General features: G+C 42.8%; 1 protein-coding gene across 5 annotated transcripts in view; it reads right to left on the reverse strand.

Annotated features, from left to right (window-relative positions):
• PTPN3 (protein tyrosine phosphatase non-receptor type 3) overlaps positions 1-21,034 on the reverse strand; it is a 174,335-nt gene that overhangs the window by 116,482 nt on the left and 36,819 nt on the right. Inside the window, exon 1 of one of the 5 annotated variants that reach the window (XM_075084419.1) lies at positions 17,198-17,221. The exons of 1 other annotated variant lie outside the window; for it this stretch is intronic. Coding sequence is in view for 1 of the 4 variants with exons in the window: in XM_075084421.1 (XP_074940522.1) it covers positions 14,792-14,819 (28 nt within the window). In the remaining 3 variants the exon portion in view is untranslated. Of the gene's footprint in view, positions 1-14,791; positions 15,082-15,717; positions 15,896-17,197; positions 17,222-21,034 lie in introns of those variants that run through there. 3 more of the 5 variants (XM_075084422.1, XM_075084420.1, XM_075084421.1) reach the window with 3 other exon arrangements.

Raw genomic sequence — 21,034 nt, forward strand, 5'->3', positions numbered from 1 at the left:
TACCTCAAGCTTCCAACCATATTTCAGCATATAACAGCTAATCAAACTATCTTCTTCCCACCTCTAAGAACTTCACGCTCCATTATGACCAATATTAAACTATTATGGAAAAAACTGGCAATATTGTCAAAGGTGGACAAAATTAAACTAGTGCACTGTAGTGTACTACGCTTGTATGAAAGTTCTGCTGTGTTTATTTCTATGTGCATTCTTACTTAAATAGGTTGAATCTGAGGATTCATCCTGTAATTTGCTCCATAAGAAAAACAAGGTTGATGTAACAGTTCTTGTTAATTAACCAAGTATTTAGAAGGCAAAGAAAGCAGAATTTCAAAACTGTTGAAGTAAAGTTAAGTCCTTATGAGGCTGTAGCACCATTTCCTAAATTTATGAGTCCAACTACTAATGAATAAGTTTATTCCACGTCCTTCTTCATCAACTCTACTGTTACTAAGTCTAAGAAATTCAATATCAAAATACAACTCATTACACAGTAAACAAAGGATTAAAAATCTTTAAGAACAAAGGAATCATGTCTCTTTTGGAGTAATTTTTAAAGCCAAAATAAAAGAAATTAAAGAACAAAAAGAAAAATTAATTTTGGTTTATTACAGAAGACTGAGACCTCATCTGAAGCATTACTTAAGAGGAAAAAAAACAAGAAAACCCAGAAAAGAAAACCCTGCCTCTTTTTCTGAGTAAAACATGAATTTTTGAAAAAGGTAAAATGCGAGTTTTAGGTGGCCACTTTCCTCTGTTTTCCAGCCATGCAAACCTCCAAAACTGAACCACAAACTAGCCTCTAAACCTGAGTTTGGAAGCGAGCCCCAGCTGTGCTGGGCCCTCACTACTCCAAAAGCAAGTGGCTCCAGGGCCCTGAACCCCAGCACACCCCTGCCCACGCTGCAGCAGCAGTCCAGCACCATCAAACCGCACTGTGCTGCTGCCACTAAGACCAAATGCAGAGGTTCAAGCAACTCAAACCACGCAGCCACAATTCCCTGCCAGGGCACAGGAAGCAGGTTCACAAACAACGCCAAGAGATGCTGTTTCCAGAGCCCCTGTGAGGTGTGCTAATGCAGGAGGTTGAAGGTGTGCTAATGCAGGAGGTTGAAGGTGTGCTAATGCAGGAGGTTGAAGGTGTGCTAATGCAGGAGGTTGAAGGTGTGCTAATGCAGGAGGTTGAAGGTGTGCTAATGCAGGAGGTTGAAGGTGTGCTAATGCAGGAGGTTGAAGGTGTGCTAATGCAGGAGGTTGAAGGTGTGCTAATGCAGGAGGTTGAAGGTGTGCTAATGCAGGAGGTTGAAGGTGTGCTAATGCAGGAGGTTGAAGGTGTGCTAATGCAGGAGGTTCATGGCCTCGTCACTGATAACAAACCCCAGGGGAATCCTGTGCCCTACCTGGAGAAAAATGGACTCATTGCCAGTAGTGGGCATTTAAAACCGCCAACGTCTTTATTTTAGAGTTGGTTCTTTTGAGGATCTTTTCCCTTCTTCCCCACCCCACCAAGGGAAGCTGTCACCTACATTGTTATATTTGTAACTGTGCAAACAGTAGTTAATTATACATCTAGCTATCAGTACAGAAAGGTGACAGCATGCCAGTGCCTGAAGCGGCACTATGTTTGAACATGGCCTGTGATGGCTGCAATTATGCTAAGGAGTCAGGAAAGCATAAGAAACATCTACATCAAACATCATCTCACAGGGAAGAACAATGGAAACGCCTTGCTCCCCACTTCAAGAACAGGTCCTGAAGTTGCACGGTGCCAGGAGGAAAAAAAAAAGGTATGGTCGATCTAAATGCAAAGAAAAAGATATCAAACAATAAAAGAAAAATCAACACTAACACCACAGGAGATCAAAAAAAATAGAAAGTTTTTGCTTAAGAGAAATGCTGACTTTGTAACTGGTTTTTTCACTGCTGAAATGCTTTTACTAGCCAAGACAACTGCCATGGTTCCCCCTTAATGAGAAAAAAAGCACCTGAGTTAATCACAGCCAAATTCAGAGGTAAGGGAGAAGAGGTCATTCTAAAACATGCTTATAAAGTATACCCATCTATATATATATGTACATGGCTTTGATTGCCAAGTTAAGCATTTGAAACAGTATCCAGAAGTTTCTAAACAAACTCAACCCAAATCATAACTAAGCCAAGTAGTCCCTACACTTAATTTTACATGCAAGTCAGTCACAGTTTAACACACAAGGTTTTGAATATTTAACTGTATTTTCCTATGAAGTAGCTTACAGGACTTTGTTAACTCCAGTAAGAGACACTGAGGTTCCATTCTGAAAGTCAGGTTTAAGTTTTTAAGTTTTCTGCTGCATTGTACACATTTCATGTATTATATACACAGACACCACCATGCTAACACAGATCTTAAGATTATTTCCTGAGCCAGTACACAGCAGAATTTCCTTGGCACAATTTGATAGGCTAGTTAGCATGCTGTTAGAGAACGTCAAAAGAGTGCATCGACTTTTGAATGATTTCTGCAATGACCTGCTAGGACAAAACCAAAAAGACTTGTGTTGGAAGCCCAACCACTACAGCTGACCATTTCTGAAAAACAACAAAACATGAAAAAAAGAAAAAACAGGATTTGTCTACCTCAAAGTGTCTTGAAACATACATACCTGCACTATTTATTAGTTTGTCTTAATATGGTCAATTTGGTTTGCAACAAATATATCAATATACATAATTATGTGTCTCTATACACACAGCCATAAAATCTTCATTCAGGCATTCATCATTTACATATAACCATTTATAAAGCAAAAGAAAAAAGATTAGCTACAACTAGTCAAATGCTTTCTGATTATATTTGAAACTAGGTTTTTAAACACTACTCTAGCAGCATGGTGTTCATCAAGCAAAACTCTAAGAAGGAACCTGACTGAGAGCTCTTTCCTCATTTTAGACAGACTTTTAGAAGTAAAAAATAACTAAGTATCAGTATTATAGCTATTGCTCTAATATAGAGCAACAATGTCAACTCTCTTAAGGGTGTCATTGTGTGGTGGTCAAGTTTTGCATGGTTGACTAACTTATTTCCCACGTTTATTTTCAGCAGAAAAAAACCCTATTATTTTAACAATATTAATGTTATTGTCATTAAGTTATCACCAATATTTTGGAAAAACATGGCTACACATGACCTAGATCACAGAATCACAGAAAAATCTAGGTTGGAAGGGATCTCTGGAAATCATCTGGTCTAACTGTTCATGAAAGCAGGGCTTTAAGATAGATTTTCCAAGGTCCCATCAGGTCAAACCTTGAATATTTCCAGGAAGGAAGACTCCACCACTTCTCTAGGCACCCTATTCCAAGGTTTAACAGTTCTCAAGGTAAAGATATTTTTCCCCCTTATATCCAGACATCTAATATAAAAACAAACAAACAAAAAAACCACAAACAAAAGAACACAAAAACCTTCCAAATTAAAGAAAGCATAAACTGGTAGTTTAGTACACTAACAATTTCATCCTCAAATTTCAACACACTAACCTAACATATCACATTGTCCAATAATATAGTCTAAGCATGAAGTGAAGACCAAAACCTCTGTATTGGAGAAATTATCCAACACTGGACAACTGTCACATCTTAACACTAGCAATGCAACAGGGACGGACAGGCATTAGAAGTTAACTGCTGCAGAATATTTATTTCAAGTACCTACAGTTTATGGTATATGTAACTGCTCAAGTTATTTATTTATAATTGAATAATTTGGTAATGTATCAGCAATCCCTTTTGGTGGCTACCTCTGGCACCATTCACTGTCCTTCTGAGTCACACAGGCATGCCAGGATGCCTCTGGTCTCGCACATACTACTACTCTTATCCCTTAGGATCTTAGGCTGCCACCTCTCCAAGCCTAAACTCTTCCTGTCTTCTGCTCGAGACACCAAGTCTTCAAGTCCTATATATGCTTCCATACCACCAGTCCCCTCTTTTCTTGCCCAGCCACTAGTTAAAGGATACAGAGTGAGGCAACATAGGCAGTGGTTGAACCCAAGTCAAGCACCTGCTCACTCATTACCCTGTGGTCAAAACAATATTACACCTGCTGAGCCTCACACTGAAGACCTATCCTTAGAGCAGGCACTAACCTTCTTGTATAGTTCACAGCTTAATGTCTCTAAGACATCTCAATTTATTTTTTTTTTAATAAGATGTGTTGAAACTAACCAACGGAGTCAGACATCACTGGAGTAGGGACAGACTGCCAGTTATGCTCTTTAGACAACAGAACAGACTCAGGAGTTGAACATTCATTTGATTCAACATTGGTTTAGGTCACCTGACAGGACATCAAAGTTAAAACTACTGAAGAAAAACTTTCACCTTACTTACTTGTCACACATCAACTGCCAAAAGGGATCCCAACGGATGGAAAGGAAGGAGACTAATAAAGCCAGGTTTGTCATGCTGTCCGACCTTATCTGCTGGCAAGAAGCACACTCGCCGATCGCCTTGAAGTTGCCATCTAATCAATCCAGTAAAACAGGCTTTTTTTATTACCCGTGTTAAAGAGTTCAACTTTGCCTTATAAGATACAGCAAATGGTTGTAAAGCCAGTTTTTCTCCTCGCTACCAGAAAGAAAAGCAAATGAGCTCCAACGAACGACAGAAACCATCTCTAACCAGGAAAGGCCATTATGCAGTTCTGGGTACGTGCACCTGGCAGCTGAGGAACATCGACACGCACAGAGCTGACTCAGTGCTGCAACCACCCACACACCCAAGGTGACACTCAGGGCAACACTTTCTTCAGAGCATCTGTAACATGTGGCCTACAGTCTATTTTTGTGGAGAAAGTTATAAGGATAAGCACGTTATCTTCACCTTAGAAGTAATTTTATTTAAAGTAGTGGCAGGGATGAAACCAAGTTTGGCATTTCAGTTAATGTTTCCTGTTTACAAATGTTTGGGGGATGGGAGGCAGAGGGAAAAACACGACAAAAAGAAAAGCTGCTTTTGGTAAATGAAGTGACAAAAAAGCTACAGTGTTGGGCACTTGGCAGACTAAGCAACACAGATTTAGTTTCTTCATACCAGTTTAACACAGCTTGTATTTGTCTTTGGCTGCTTTTTTTGACACCCAAAAGAAGGATTTTAAACCCGTTCTCTTGTACTGGGAAAGGTTTACTTCCTGGGTAATTAGAAAAAACCAAACACAGGTGACCCTACTGCACAACACCATGCTACTCCAAGTCAGCCAAAGATAGCACACACTGGTTAACAAGTAACAGAGTTTGTAACTGATAATAGTAACAAAATCTCTTGCGCTCAAGAGTACCCAATGCAGAGCTAACTTTAGACCCAGTACGTCAGATTCTAGAGGCTCACTCGTTAAAGCCACTGCTCAATTCATTAATCTCTTCAGATGCTATTGGAAAACTATGTTATCTATCACAACTCCTTTTAATAAAGGGTCAGAGTCCTCCTTCACTATCTAAGGAAAATGGGTAATACGTTATGAGTAAGATTGGCTTCCTATATAAAAACATCACAACTCCTCTACAATCACTTTGCTCCAAGAGGATTATGGGTTTTGTTTTTTTTTTAAGAATCATTCAGATCATGTTTTCAGTTCAACACAAGTAACAGCAAGTTATTCTACTGAAGAATTACCTTTATTACTAGGTCTACTCTGACTATACTGAACTTCATATTCCACTGAATAACGCTGTTTGATTACTACAAAACCTTCAATTGCTCACAAGTCAGATATATCTGTTTAGAAACCAAGTATAGCTAGATAAGTGACACTTGCTGTAAAACCAAATGTACCACTATCTCAGGATCTGAAGCCAATATACTCAGTTCTATATAAATTAACATGTACTAAACAGAGTTTACCAATTTACCATACATTTCAATCAACTCTGTGTTCTTCTATTCATATTGATAAGGAGAAATGACTGATTTACATTACAGAACAGAGCTAAGTGTAGTATTCCCATCACATCAAAATGCAAGAATTTTGCAATTAATAAAAGAAAAAAAATATCCCTCAGTGAGAGAGGCAGGAATGTATTTCAGCAGCCAGGCCACAGTGAAAACCTGGAGCAGGGCTTCCAGCAGTTTTGCTCTACACTCGGGTAACAAACAAGTAATCCTTGGAAAGAGGCAAACTTCTTCCCAGAATGCTCTGTGAAACACTTGGATAGAAAAGGAAAAACAGAGCCTCCCATCTTTACCTAAGGAGTTAGAAATTAAGTGTGTAAATTCACCTTCGTGTAACGTAATATATAGATAAGGAATTAGATCTCTAAGGAAATAGGGAAAAAGTATTCATAGCACTCTATTTGTGCTTGAGAGTTTACCAAATATGAAGATTCTGTCAAAAGGGTAATATCACAAGCCATAGCCCTCCCTTACTGTTAAGCACAAGATAGTTTCACTACAAGATGTCAAAGGTCTTACACCAAATGTAACTGCACTTTTGTAAATAGCCAGGTGGTGGTCACACAGGTGGTGAATTATTGTAAAATAATGTACCAGAAAAGCACATGCTATTAATAAAAGTTGTCTGTTACCATTACGCTGGCAGATAGGTGTTTGTTTCACACTTTGAAGCACCATGATGTTGCAAGCCTCTGCATTCAGCTACAACCTAAGTATGATGCTCTCTATTTGTTCCAGGGAGATACTACCTGAAACACACAGTGCACTGGCTAGAAGCAGAATGCTGTTAGTAAATTAAGTGCTGCTTAATTAAATAGTAACAGCATACTTGCATGCCCCATCAGTTATTTGGTACCTTTGGTCAAAGGTACCACATATCAGGACAGAATGAAAAGTTTAAGTAATCATCTGAAAAATATAGTCATATCTGCTCAGAAAAGGCGGAAGACAAAACATACAACCCTTCCCGTTATTGAACACTGAATCACTTCCTAGTTACCAAAAACCACTGTGTTCCCCCTAATCCTGGAGCCTTAACAGCTCCCAGGTGCCAAACCACCAGCTTCCTTCAGATAGATATCCGTTTCTCCAGGTGTGCATTTTCAGTATGAAAAGGAAACATGTATAACCAAAGCTGGAGAATAAACTTAAAATCCACTGAACTTAGCGAACAGATAGCTACAATTAAGACAGCTGCTTTACTACAAAAGTATTGCTGGAGAGTTCTGAAGTCTGTCAGCGATTTTTGGTCTCTTGCCACATCAGTAGCGCGTCCTGACTGGCGCGGTCCCACAGACTTTCCCTCAGCTTAGGAAATTTTCTGGCAACTACTTCAAAGAACCACCGTGTTGCTAAAGTCAAACAAATCTGAAAGCAAGAAGAATCAGTTGAAGTTTTTGGGGGTTTTAATAATAAAAAGCTCCACCATGGCTGCAAATATAAAACACTTATGTGCAGTCTTATTAAAAGCTACTGTTAATATACACAGGCTACAGTGTCACAAGTATTTTACAGATGAAGAGTTGCTCAACATTTATAAATCTGAATTTTCCCAGTGACACCTCAAATTGCTTATTGCTTTTGAAGTAAAATGGAAAGAATTGATCCCCTCCCAAAAATTGTTCCCCACAATGACATACTGTAAAAAAAACCACTTGTACTTATATCATTGACTTCCAAAATCACAACAAATAGCCATCAAATGCTGCATACCACCCTAAGCTGTGTTGTTCTATTTTTTGTTTTATTAAATACATGGAGAATTTAAGTTTTTGACTAGGTATTCAAACTCATACATGCCTAAATTCTTAGCAGCTTTTTCAGATGTCACGCAAAGCAAAACAAAAAAATGTTTAGAAGAAAAAGCTTTATGATCCTTAATAAAATAGGATCTTTCTGTAAAAAGATTTCTAAAAGACATGATCTCTTTTCAGACTAACCCTGATAGAATTAAGTACAGGATGATTTTGAGAGTGGCTTATGCTCTACCCAAACTAAAGTTCACCAGTGAGTTTCCATCAAGCAAAATCTCTGACACTATTTTTACCAGGCATCTGAGAAAGCCATAGCTGGAGATGGCAGCAGGCAGAACAGAGACTGAAATCACAACCTGGCTTTACATATCATTCAAGTTAACAGATGGTTCTAACAAACAATTACACCAATTGATAAAGGAATTGAGAGAATCAAGATTTAAATTTGAGTTCAGAATATGCAAGGGTGGAAATCTTAATTAAACAACTGCAGTCCAGAGAGTGCCATGTGAAAGAGTGAACTGTCAGGAGTTCGAAAACTCGATCTCTTTAAAGTCTTCTGATGGTTAACGAAATCCATTGACATACTGGACCCAAAAACAGGAAGCCAGAGACATAAGAAAAGTTTGAACTATACCATAACTATGGAGTTAATCCACACTGTAGGCCAGAATGTTAGCTGAAGTTTTTTAAACGAGTTTTTCAAGATGTTTTAATAAATCTTCAGTGATATACATATGGCTAGAAGCATGTGAAAAGGAAAACTGTCCCATCCTGTAACAACCACTGAAAGCCAATCAGGACAACTTGTGCTCACTAGGTTGCTCAAAGACACCTTTCTTTCCTACAATAAACAAGGACTAACACATTCTGAAATAACAACATAAAGATACGGCAAGCTGTACTTTAGCATGTGCTAGCTGATCTTCAACTTGACCAAAGTATAGCCTGCTTTATCTAGAGACTAGAGATTTTCAGTGTGTTATTTAGAACATTAGCAACACATTCAAGAAGTTATCCTCTTCCAGACAAACCACTAGCATTGAAGCAACCACAGCAATCAAAAAGTCCTTGCATGTGCTTAATTTCAGGTACATGTCCAAGTTTGCCTACAACCAAAAGCTGTGCCTCTACCTGTACTATTATAGTTCAAGAAGTGCAGTCCTTTCCCATCTGTGTAATTAAAAAAACCCAGAAAATTGCTAAGATTATGAAAAGCATTTTATACCAATACAGACATAGAAATAGAAGCCAACTGCACATACATCCAATACTTGGGATAAAAATGTTAGACTTTTAAAAAAAACATCAAAACTCAGTGAAAGAGATCAGACCTCTGCATACTTGGGGCCAATCCCTGGGAGATGCCCCCTGTTGAAGAACAGGATCCATATTCACCCAACTGTAGGCAAAACAACACAAGAACCACAGTACAGTACAAAACCCCACGCATCCGCAAGCCACAGCTCGGGCTCGCAGCTTTCATTGATAAAACGCGTCATTCCACAGAGCGTAACTACATCACATAACTTGCTAGGGAAATAGCCGTGGTTACTCATCACAGTTTGGTGTTATGAACCGCTTGCTTTCCATAACACTACACACACCAGAGCAGAATCTGTCTGGGGGTGGAAGAAGAAGACAGAGGGAAATCAATGAACAAGATGTCAAATCGTAACTACTTTGGTACTTTAAAGCTCAAACAAAACAGCATTTGACTTAGTACTGAAATACTTTAGTGTTCATTTCAGTTGCTTACAATCGCTCTTTTTCCAAAGCTATTTTTTAAAGTCCTGTTTAAGTTAAACAAAAATCTGGTTAATAGTGTAAATAATAAATGACTTAGAAAAGGAGCTTTTTGTTTCTTGATACGCAAAAAATGAACAGTAATCTCTACTTTGTGCACATGTTAAGTTTTACTTGATATTTAAAACATGTCACTAAAGCATCCAGCCTTGCTTAGTACTACTGGCATCTGTCAGAATCACTAAAATTAAAGCTGCTACCAACCCATTGGAACTGCATTTGCCAGCTAGAAAAGTTGAAGCATTTTATGATTTCACAGCAATTTTACCATATCTTCTCTTTCAGAAAACAAAAAAATAAAAGTGAAGCACACGTCATTATTGTCCACCTTACCATTTCAGAAATGAAACCTTTTAGCTTGCTTGAAGGCTACGCAAACTTCAAGGAAGGGTACGTAATTAGTTTCGTATTACATTACAATAGAAGAACAAAGTAGAGTTCGAATCACTTTCCATATACCCAGTTTTCTTCTTACAGAGAACTTAATATATTGATTTTGTTTTCACCTTGAATGACGAAAAACCTCTTGAACCCTTTATAAAACTTTACTGCCCACTATGATAACACATATGTACAGGCTTTTGCTCCCATTTTTCATCAATTTCTATGAGCAACATCACTATATCTTAATGGGGAAGCTCTAAAGAAAAACAAGAGATCCCTATGACTGGTAAGTTACCACCTTAATACTGCACAGTATTGATTAAGAATAATTATCTAACCAGCTTCAGAGCACACAGGTAGCTAGGCTGAATTAGGAAGATAAAAGCTGGCTGTTGATGAAGATGGTAGAAAGTAGGCGGCCGTGACAAGGGTTGCTACACTACCCCTTGAAACATACTGAACTGGTCAATAGAAGCAAGCATGCAACATGCTACTTTGGCTGTATTTCTACTCTCTGATGCAAGGAAAAGTATCTGTTTCACTTTTGGAAAGCAACACCTTTCAAAAAGCACTGAATTCCTTCTGCTAGAAAAGGGATTATGATCACTTAGCTTGACGAGCTCCTCTGAACTTCAGATTCCAAAAAACACAGTTTCCTCAGCAGGGCTTTTAGTCATACTTCAAAGCATGGGACACACTCTCTCTCCATAACGTATGTTACCATAAGTGCTTGTATGAAACCTAAATTTGCCAAGAGTGGGAACCGATGAAATTACAGCCAATGTGGCAGATTAATGTATGGCTGTACCGTGTGCAAGCTTCACCGTTTGTGATTTCTGTTTTGTCTGTAAAACTGCATTACTTCTCCACTGTTCTTTAATCTTCGTATCGAATAGTGATTTGCAGAAGTGGAACAGTGGGAACCTAGTTGCAAAAATCAGTCAGATCAGCCCAATCCTAAATGATCTTCATTTCACACAGAGGCAATTAGGATATAACGTTCTGCCTTCAGACTAAGGGCCTACACCCTGTAGAGATCCACTGCATCCCTCATGGAGTGATTCACTCTCCTGCTAAATCAGTAGTGAAGACTCTCAGACAGAACTGCTTTTAATAAAAGGAGAGATGCTGTTACTGGACAAAGACACATGCCAAGACGAGACAGCAAGGCCACGTGAGTACAAGGCCCTCAAACAGTGGAAGTGTGCCAGCCAAAGCTGGAGGAACTGTCAGAACAGTGAAAACCTTTCTGCTTGCATCTTTTCCAACTTTTTTTACGGAAACCAATTTAAAAATCTCACATCTTATTGAGGAGGTCCAGATGGAGAATCTGTATTCCCAACATATTCCCAGATCGCAGATTTTGCTTACACTTCTCAAACTTGTATGCCAAGAGCATGTGGGACTTGCCAGATGAACAGCAGTACATCAGTGCTTCGAGCACCTATGAGGTTTTGTAGTTTCCCTTGAATCTTCCTAGCCCAGCAGACAGGAACCCTTTGTTGCCATTAGTCATTTGCAACGTTTAGAAATCTAAAGCATAAAATCTAGCAGATAAGCACAACCAGACTTCAGCATCATGGTGATTTCAGCACAGCTCAAGTAACTGAATTACATAGGAAGCATCAGTGTTTTCCTTAGGGAGAAGGCTCTTCAAGATGTTTAAATGCAGTTTGCCAACAGGAGTAAGGTAACACTAAGACCAAAAAAGCTCTATAAAGCAGGTTATTGGAGAATGTTTTTTATATTATCTGATTTCCTAGCATTTCATGAAGTATTTTCTGTGCAAGGATATGAATGGAAGAAAAAAGGAATACGAAGTACAGGACATGTGACTAAGGTTCATATTACAACGCTAATAATAGAAATAAGAACTCATGGTAAGGTTCAGTACATACTGGTATAAAGGCAACGATATCTTAGGGTATGGGAAGATTGGAATAAATCATCTCAAGATAAGTCAGGATGGAACTTGCAGCACATCTGTTACTCCACTCCAACAGCCTCTGCGCCTGCTCTTTCCCCTCAGTAAACACCCCGACAGAGGAATAACTTACCTCCCATTAATTCACACTTGTCATGAGTTAAGACTGTACACACCTTCTGATTTTTAGGCCTTGATAACACGAACACACTGTAACTCATGACAAGCATCCAACTCCAAAACAAAACTGCAGGCAGAATGTTTCTGGCTGATACTGACACTTCCACATAGCCTGGACTAAGTTGCCTAAACCCTGTCTTTCCTGCGGGCTTAAGATACAACCCCATTTCCAAATTACCCCTTGATTGAGTTGGGTAGCTTCCTACTCAAGTGAGAGCCATGCCACACTCTAGCCCAAGGTATCTGATGCACCCATCAGGGGGATTCTCACCACAAGCCGGACACGTGCAACCCAGATGTGCTAGTGCTCAGTGTTGTGCCAAATCCCCCTTGTTGATTGACGTCGTGCACTTAACACCATAGAACAAAATATACATTGCACTGCTACACATAGGTAGCCAGAAGATAAGAGAAGCCAATGCTAAAAACTACCAACAACTGATATGAGGAGGAGTTAAAATAAATAATTTTTGCTTAGCATACTCAAAGCTGTAGTTCTGGGAAAACAAATGAAAAACGTCGTTCTCTTGCTTTTCCACTTCAGTGCAAACTTTTCTGTAGATGACCACATGCTGTCACCTCTGACAGCAACCAGTTCTCAACTTCATGGTTATAAACCTTATGCAATTGTTTTGCATTGAAAAAAAACATGTCACTAGATTCCTACAAAACTTACAATGCACATGTACCATATTTAAAATAATATGGTTGGTAGCACTATTCCTCATCACCATTAAAGCTTCAGTTTACTTTTAATTGCTCAATTTGTAATGAACAAATAGCCCCACGCATAGATGCCAGCATGGCAAATATTATTTGTGAACACAAAGTGACAAAGTAGAAGAACTCCTCACTGTACCTGCATTTATTCCACCTTGGAGAATTTAACATTAATGGCTTCTGTATGCATTAGTGTCATGCCTATGTAAGGTTACTCTTTTAATGTCTATGTAAAGCTATTATTTATCTATCAGTACAAAAAGTAGGTCACAGCTCAGAAATGTATAGGATCATAGAATCATTTAGGTTGGAAAAGACCTTTAAGATCATCGAGTCCCACCCTTAACCTAACGCTGCCAGTTCACCACTAAACCATGTCCCTAAGCACCACATCTACACATCTTTTAAATACCTCCAGGGATGGTGACTCACTTCCCTGGGCGGCCTGTTCCAATGTTTGACAACCCTTTCGGTGAAGTTTTCCCTAATAGCCAATCTAAACCTCACCTGACACAACTTGAGGCCGTTTCCTCTTATCCTATTGCTCTTTACTTGGGAGAGGAGACCAACACCCACCTCGCTACAACCTCATTTCAGGTAGTTGTAGAGAGCGAGGAGGTCTCCCCTGAGACAACTGTATGGACAACTGCCTCTATTGTAATACTGCCTATTAGAAAAACCCACTCAAGATCTTTAGAAATTAGTTGCTATTTTAGACCACTGGAGTGGATTAAAAGATTTATCACGTGACAAGTCATGAACATATGCAGGAAGGCAATGCTACTACCACACTAGCTTCCTCATTATCATCTTTTGCATTAAGCATATTATACCAATAATACAAATTGATAAATTTAGCAGTAGTTATGGAGCTTTCTGGGTATGCTATTAAGTTACAAGGATCACTTACCTACAATCTTATTACAGTCTTAGTTTGTACTAAAAGTACTTTGGAGGCATAGGGGTAAAAAGTATTGTACAGTACAACATCTTGCTGTGATATTACCCAAAACTTCTGTCCTGAAATAATGAACTAACTGTCCCAGTGTTAGAACATGCAAAAACGGTGATGTTGGACACATAAGAAACACTTATCAAATCACAGGGAGATGACACATGTGTCAAGAGTTTTTCCGGGAATCTACTGCCAGCAACACGAGCGTTTAATAAAACAAAATCAACCTTATCGACAGAAGCTGGCTCTTCAAATAAGCTGTTTTGTTCAGTGTACTTAAATACCCTTAAGTACGTGGAATATTACGTTTTTCCTTATGAACTAAAAACCAAAGATGTATTAGACATTTATCATCAACCCATCAAGACATTTTTGCCAGAAGACAGTGGAGAGAATGTCAGCATCATAAAAAGTTCATATTTGTATTTCATTAGCAAGTTTTTCCAGATATGGTAATTAAGCAGACTTTTCTTCCCCACATTCCTGTTTGTTAACGGTTTCCTTTACAATCAAAGCCGCCCAGGTAATAGGGACAATTCGTTTCTTCTGCAGATTAGTTTCAGAGAAATAAATAAAAAAAAAAGGGGGAAGTGCAGCTCCCCCCCCCAAGTTAAGCATTCTACACATCTAAATTCACTTCTTAAAAATACTTTTTCTAGGCAACACTGTGCAAAGTTAGTACTTCAGTTATATATATATTTCTGCCAAACGGACAGTTTGGGACGATCAAAGTAGGAGTCCCAGTATTTAATGTTATCAAAGCACTAATTTGTTCTGACTTCTATTACATAGGTATTAGAGCCAGAGTGATTTGTACGACAAGCTGTACAGCCACGGGGGAAGCAACCATCCCAGAAAGGAAAACAAAACAAAAAAAAAAATCCCCATATCTTTGAAAAAGAGGAAAGCATCGAGCAACAGCAGAGGCTGACTAATTACTTTAGATAATCATTAAAGAAAGGAAGTGAGAAATGCCGTAAAATTAATGGGAATTTTATATTACAAGAAACAGAATCTCTTACTGGCCTTGCATGTGTTTAACAACACCGACAGGGTAACTTGCTTTCACGCTTCATATATATTTATGTATGTTAGCTATATTACACGTGTGGATATATTATGTATTGGAGAACAGTGTACCGCCGCAGCGTAAGCTGGCACCCACCATGGCTAAAGTAACCCCCGTGGGGAGCCGGCAGCCTTCGAGGTGAGGTAGCCCCTGATAACCGGTCTGTGGTACTGTTATCTCCGGGCTTTGAGTTCTGACCCCTTGGCAGAGCCGTGCCGAACAGCCGTCCGTCCGTCTGTCCGTCCGTCCGTCCGTCCGTCCCCGCGGGCAGGGCCGCTCTGCGCCCACAGCGCTCCTCTCCCAAACCCGCCCACGGCACTCGGTGCTCGGACGGGCTCGCAAGAGCTCCCAGGCGAGGTGCTCCGCCAGCGATTTGGCGGAAGAAAAGCCCGCAGGAGGGAAGGAGCCAAAGCAGCCCCGGGAGGGGAGTCAGCGAAGGCAGGCGCCGGAGCCAGCAGGGACGGGACGGGACGGGACGGGACCTTGCCCCGTTCCCCGCCCCGGGGACCCGCAGCCGCCGGTCCGCAGCGCCCTCGCACCCCGCCGCGAGCGCAAGGCGCGGAGGGGAACGGAACGCGGAGGGACCCCGCGGGGCAGCGCCACGCCCCGGGGCGCCCCGAGCCGCCCGCCCCCCGCCGCCACGGCACGGCACGGCGGGCTGCCGGCTGACAGCCAGCCCAGCACCGCCGCTCACCTTCCCGCTCGCTTCCCCCCTCGCCCCCGCTCCAGCCCTGCCAGCCGCCGGCAGCAGCCCTCTCCCCCGCCCCCGCCGCTCTCCCGCGGCCGGCCCGGCACCGGCGCGGGGCCAGCTGCCCGCCCGGGCACTCCGCCGGCCGGCCCGCCGGGGAGGAGAAGGAGGAGGAGGGACGTGCGGAGGCGGCCCCGGCAGCACCGGCGGCACCGCCGCCCCCGCCTCCCGGAGGCGCCCCGGCGGCGCCAACTTTCCCCGCAGCCCGGCTTCCGCGCCCCGCGCCGCTCCCGCCACCCCGCCCGGTACCTGCCGCTCCGCCGCCGCCGCCCCGCTCCCCCTGGGGGCGCGGAACGCCGTTACGGCCGTTGCGGCCGCCTCCACCGCGCAGACCGCGGCGAGCAGGTGCGGAGCGCCAGAGCACGGAACCGACCCCTCTCCCACAGCCGCCGCCGCCGCCACCGGCTGCTGAGCCTGGGCGGGGCGGGGCGGGGCGGGAGCGGCGGGGCGGGGCGGGGCGGTGAGGAGCGCGCACGCCCCCTAGCGGAGCGCCCCGCCGGGACCGGCCTCACCCCCACTTCCCGCCCCCGTCCTCAACTCGCCGCTTTCCGAGTTGGTGCCGCTTTCCGAGATTCCGGCTCTGCTCGGAATCCTTCGGCACTTTCCGCCGCTTCCGGAAGGGGGAACGCGAGAGGCGGGGCAGGAGGGGGGGATGGTCCCGCACCCCTTCGCCGCCTGGCGGCGGGCGCGCATGCGCCCTCCTTGGGGGCTGCCTGGCGGGCACCTGTCCCCCGGGGAGGGGCTGCCCCGGCGGTGGCGGGGGCCATGGCGGCCCGGGCCCCTCCCGGGTCCCCGCCCCAGCGGGAGGGCAGGGGCTGCTGCCGGAGCTGCTCCCGGGCTGTACCTCGAGGTTTGCACCGGTTGGGCGAGGCCTGCCTCAGCCGCTCGAGGCCCGGGCCCGCTGACAGGCTGTGCGAGGAGACGAGGAGCCTGGTGTCTCCTGGCGTTACCGCCTGGGTTAGCAGCCGGGCAAACGCAGAGCGGTGGGAGGTATTATCGAAGGCAGGGGGTCATAGCGCGCCCCATAGCACGGCGCTTCTGACGGGAGGCGGATGGGTCTGGCCGCCGGCGAGGCCCGGGGCTGAGGTCGTCCCCAGGAGGCACGGGGAGGACGCCGCGCCTCCCGCTTTACTCTCGCTTCCGTACTTCTTACAGGGCATGCTGCAGCACCGTGCGGAGGGATTACCTCAGGTCTTGCAAGCTGTACGACTGTGTCAGTGCAACTCTACACCCATGCTAATTAACTAAGCCTTTCAGCAGAGCTAATTAACTGAAGCAGAATACTTCTATGGCCTAGCAAGCCGGTGGTACGTTTGTTTTCTCCAGTGGCAAAGCCAGTTAAAGAAATTTCCAGATGCTTGTTCCTGCCCTTGTGACACAGTTGTGCTAATGCAACTGTCGGTGAGATCCGTGAAACAGTCCAGGTTAAAGAATACGCAAAAACTCTTAAAAAGGGCATGCAACTCGGACATTATTTTCCTGTTCTGTTTTGGACTCTGACCTCCGACATCTCTGTTAACACAAACGCAAAGGTGGGAGCAGGGAGAGAGTGAACTGCTGTGCCGGAAGCTCTGTGCAAGAAACACAGATCCAGAGAAAACTAGAGTCATGCCAGAGAAAAGTGTATCAGACTACTCCTTGACATGGCTATATTGTTTCAAATTCCAAAATGACCCTTTCCAAACTTAATTTAGGGACCTCTGTGCTGCACTGCATAGTATAAATATACCTGCAGTGGAGATGTGGCTCTCCAAAGTGCAACTTGCCTGTTGCGGGCTGCCTCCTCTGTCCTCTCATCTAGTCCACCATTCCTCAGTACACCGCTTTGCTGGCTGGTTTGGGCAAAGTAACTTGAAGGTAGCAACTCAGATGCAGTGAAGGCAGGAGAACGGGAGCCAGTTTGTGCATGTCTACACAGTACTGCCTATCTAAATTTGAGTACTGGGAGGAGCATAGCTATATCTCATGTTTTCTCACGGGGGACAATGCACACTGCTGCTCAGCATGGCTGATTCACAGAATTTTTCAGATTTCCTGCAGGTTCTTCTGGACAGTTCTGTCTTAGGCTCGTAAACATGCTCATTAATACCTACCCTGAAGAGCGATCTATCCAAAAGACTTCATTGAGGATGCCATCTAATAATCTAATCCCTCGTCATTTATAAAAGGTGCATAGACTTAATCGTCCACACATTTAAATCTTAATGAAATATTCAAAGTCAACGGGCTTCATTATAGTTAACTGGTTCTGAGACTCAAAGTGGAATTAAGTTCATTTAACTCTGTAACATTCCTCTGGAGTGTGAGATTATTTAACTCTGGAACAATAGATATTGTAGAAGAGCACTGGCATTGCCGTCCCAGATCAGCCAATTAGGTCAGTGTGTTTCTAGCAGAACCTGTCCTTAATGAGTGAGGATTAGACTCCTCTAACATTTTGTGTGCCATGGAAGGAAGTTAAACTTCCTTTAAACTGATACTGTGCATTTTCCAAACAAAGTACTTTGTAAGCAATAGTCATCACCTCTTCCTTTAGAAGGAATGCGGTAAAATGTGCTACATAACACATACATGAATTTAACACATGGCCGACGGCCAACCTGCTGCTCCCCATGTTAAAGGTTACCGCATCTTGCCCTCCATGTAGCCCCACCATTGTTAGGTCTATAGGGGCATTAGTTTAGTGACATGATAGCCAATACATTCCAATTAATCATAGTCACGGCCTCATACTTTTAGAGATGAAATATGAGTGTATTAAGCATTTGATCTAGTTGTACAATTCCTGTGCTTCCAGTAGGACTAACACTGTGCAGCTAGACAGCTCTTTTGTTACAACATCAGAAATTACACTGTTGGACCCTAAATCATATACATAATCCCAGTCTTCCTGTGTGTTAAAACTATTACCTGTTGTATCAAGCACTGGCAGTCTTACCAGGGAAGAAGAGTATTCCCCTGCTCCATTGACTAGGAGTTGGAGATTTAATGGGAACAAACAGCTTTCAATTACATGCAGTTACCTACAGCTCCAAAATTTCTAGAATCATTGGATCATCATAGAATACAGGTTGGAAGGGACCTCAGGGATCATCTGGTCCAACCTTTCTTGGCAAAAGAACAGTCTAGACAAGATGGCCCAGTACCCTGTCCAGCTGAGGCTTAAAAGTGTCCAATGATGGGGAATCTACCACTTCCCTGGGGAGAATATTCCAATGGCTGATTGTTCCCATTGTGAAAAATTTTCCCCTTGTGTCCAACTGGAATCTCCCCAGGAGTAACTTGTACCCATTACCCCATATCTTTTCCATGTGACTACCTCTAAAAAAGGAGTCTCCATCATCTTGGTAGATACCCTTTAAAAACTGGAACAAGGTGATACGGTCTCCCCTAAGCCTTCTTTCCTCAAAGCTGAACAAACCCAGCTCTCCCAGCCTACCCTCATATGGCAGCTTCCCAGTCCTTTGATCACCTTGGTGGCCCTTCTCTGGACCCCTTCCAGCCTGTCCACATCCTTTTTGTATAGCAGGGACCAGAACTGTACACAGCACTCCAGGTGTGGCCTGACAAGCGCTGAGTAGAGTGGGATAATGACTTCTTTCTCTCTGCTGGCGATGCCCTTTTTGATACAACCCAGCATCCTGTTGGCCTTCTTGGCTGCAGCAGCACACTGTTCCCTCATGTTGAGCTTCCTGTCCACCAGGACCCCCAGGTCCCTTTCCACAGAGCTGCTCTCCAGCCAGGTGGATCCCAGTCTGTGCTGCACTCCTGGATTATGTTTTCAATATTCATTTCAAATATTCCAATATTCATTTCAAATTAATTTGAAATATTAATTTCAAATAAAAATTTCAAATTCTCTTCTTGGAAAGCGCTTTCCCAAATTCCTTGGCTGTATGGAAAGGCAGAGAATCCTATACTGATTAAGAGCAGGGTAGAGAAGAAGGAATGTAATAGCTATGACTGCTGCATGCAGGACACCATAGGAGCACTAGTGAACTTCTCCCACCAATAGACGATCTCTCCCACCAAATGTGGTATCAGCTATGTTTCAAAAAAGCTCTTCTATGTGAATGTTCCTACGCATGATCAATTTGTTAAAAACATGCTAAATTAGATAAATACTAAATCATTACCTATCAGTCATTTTCCTCTCACACAATCAAAAATGTGGACAAAATACTAATTCCATGAAAATAACAGCCTGAAAGGTAAGCACCCCCCACCAAAAAAAAACTACAAACCACCCCACAACAGGACAAAGGTTAGCTCTGTTAATTTCACATTTGTGGCAGAGGCATTATTCTTTTATGTAATTACATAAACACACTATTTTTTGCTGGATTGTCTCATTCACTGCATGTCTAGACAGCTGCCTTCACTGCGCACATTAAAACCTACAACATGGACGGCTACTTTCATGCTGTTGAGTATCCAGCCGAAGACATCTGGGACAGTTTTTCAAATCACAGTTCCTGCATGTGTTTATTCACATCTCTGAGCACTTCTTTTAAAAAAAAAAAATCACAACTGAACCTCTGTTCAGTTTACTCAGACAAGGAAGGTGCTCATTTACAGATCAGAGAGAAAGAGTCCTGCCGGAATGACTTCCTTAGCATCACTCAGAAGTTCTGTGGCAACAGCAAAGATCTCTGATAGCAGTTTGTGCAGCTACCTAGCCAGGGTTCAGATATGGATTAAAACTAGGTAAGGGGAAAAAATTGTGGGTAGTGTAACTTTTCATACAGGTAAGTTCTCTACTTAAGTTCACTTGCAGTGATATGAGGAAAAATGTAGCACTATAAAAAGCTGATAGAGAAGAGAAGGCTGCTTATTTGTGCAGCGTAGCCAGCTTATGCTACCCCTTAGCAAGTTCTTGAAACCACAGCCTGATTCCACAGCTTACACTGGCTTTCATTTCTCAGTGTTAGTAGCCAGGGAAAGACTAGAAGGAAAAAGTCCTGATCACTGCTGGGCTGTGACTTAGATGGCGGTAAAGCACACAGCACGTTTTAAGAGAGGTGTAAAGTTATTCTGTTACACTTAGTATCCAGTTTTGGACAACCTAGAGGAAAGAAGTATGAATAACTGATCTAGCAAACAAGTCTAATACGGAAAAGCTAAAAGATTTGGACAGGCAAAGGGTGGGCACACAACAACAGGCAACTGTCTTCAGTCGTGTACAATGTCCCCTGTGGCTGGGATGAAGTGCAAACAGCTTAATTCAAAGGAAAGATTACAATTACATGTTAGAACAAATCTTTCTAGATATAAACCAAGCTACCTAGACAAATGGCAGAACTTCTTTCACCGCAAGTTTTAAGTGCAGCTTAAGTAAGTATCCTGTATCTAGGGAATGATCCCATCTTAGAGAGGAGAGAAAAAGACTTCCTGAGGCCTCTGTCAACCCATGTCTGTAGTCTGTGGAGGGAAAATGCTTTAGGCTTGTGTTGTCAAGCCCAGCAAGCCTCTACTGAGTAAATATATGTGTGTGTGTGTGAGTATATATATATATGTGCACACACAGAGAGCTTTTCAGAAGTTAATCAGCCGAATTTAAGAGGAT

This window comes from Phalacrocorax aristotelis, chromosome 2 (assembly GCF_949628215.1).
Source record: "Phalacrocorax aristotelis chromosome 2, bGulAri2.1, whole genome shotgun sequence".
In the NCBI taxonomy this organism is placed as follows: Eukaryota; Metazoa; Chordata; class Aves; order Suliformes; family Phalacrocoracidae; genus Phalacrocorax; species Phalacrocorax aristotelis.